Source organism: Psammomys obesus, unplaced genomic scaffold (genome assembly GCF_907164565.1).
Source record: "Psammomys obesus unplaced genomic scaffold, mPsaObe1.curated_primary_1811, whole genome shotgun sequence".
Classification (NCBI taxonomy): domain Eukaryota; kingdom Metazoa; phylum Chordata; class Mammalia; order Rodentia; family Muridae; genus Psammomys; species Psammomys obesus.
The window spans coordinates 28,178-29,075 of NW_026588852.1; the positions used below are offsets into that span (position 1 = coordinate 28,178).

Consider the following 898-nt stretch of genomic DNA (forward strand, 5'->3'; position numbering starts at 1 on the left):
TTCCCTCAGGAAACATCAAATAGGAAACAGTAGGAAAAGAAATATTTTCATGACACATGACAATTGTAATATGGGAGAAAGCTTCTATCTGGATGGGGCACATAAGTGTCAGAACAATGGAGAGAGTGGGCATCGCTTCTGGGCACTTTGATATGAAGGCAATCTTAAGCGGTATAAGGCAGAGCTGGGAAATAAGCATCTTTCTAAGGAGAGTGGAGCTGCCATTGTCTGCAGCTGATGAGCAAGCCTAGATTAGTGATAAGGAATCTTCTTGCTGTTCTGCCCTCACTGTTCCTACCTGATTCTTTCAGCCTTAAAATGAACAAAATCTACAAACTGTCGGGTAACATCAAGGTAAGAAACACCATTTATGCTGGAGCTGGGATTGGGCTCTCAGGCAACAGCTTCCTTCTTCTGTTCCAGGTCCTCAAGTTCATTCGTGGGCAGAGGCCCAGACTCACTGATCTTCCCATCAGTCTCTTGGCCCTAATCCACATACTGATGCTGGTAGTCGTGAGTTTAGTAACTACAGACATTTTTATGCCAGGGAAGAGATGGAGTGCCTCCACATGCAAATTTGTTATGTTCTTGCACAAGTATTTTAGGAGCCTCTCTCTTTGTGCCACTAGCCTGCTCAGCATCCTCCAGGCCATCACCCTCAGTCCCAGAAGTTCCCGTCTAACAAAATTCAAATGTAAATCTCCACACCACATGCTAGGTTGCCTTCTTTTCCTGAGTATCTTTTATTCATCCATTAGCAGTCCCCTTATAACATACATAACTGTGATGCCTAATCTGACCTCACCTGGTTTTATATACCTCGGTCAATCTTGCTGTGTTGTGCCCATGAACTACTCTGTCCATCACACATTTTTTATATTGTTGACCTCCAGGGATG

At 44.0% G+C, this 898-nt stretch overlaps 1 protein-coding gene across 1 annotated transcript; it reads left to right on the forward strand.

Annotated features, from left to right (window-relative positions):
• Positions 1-318: 318 nt before the first annotated feature.
• Positions 319-891, forward strand: LOC129674778 (vomeronasal type-1 receptor 54-like; the record flags this gene model as incomplete). Its single annotated transcript, XM_055604888.1, has 1 exon — positions 319-891. A coding segment is annotated over exon 1 (573 nt), but the record flags the coding sequence as incomplete, so codon positions are not given.
• Between the last annotated feature and the right edge of the window lie 7 nt (positions 892-898).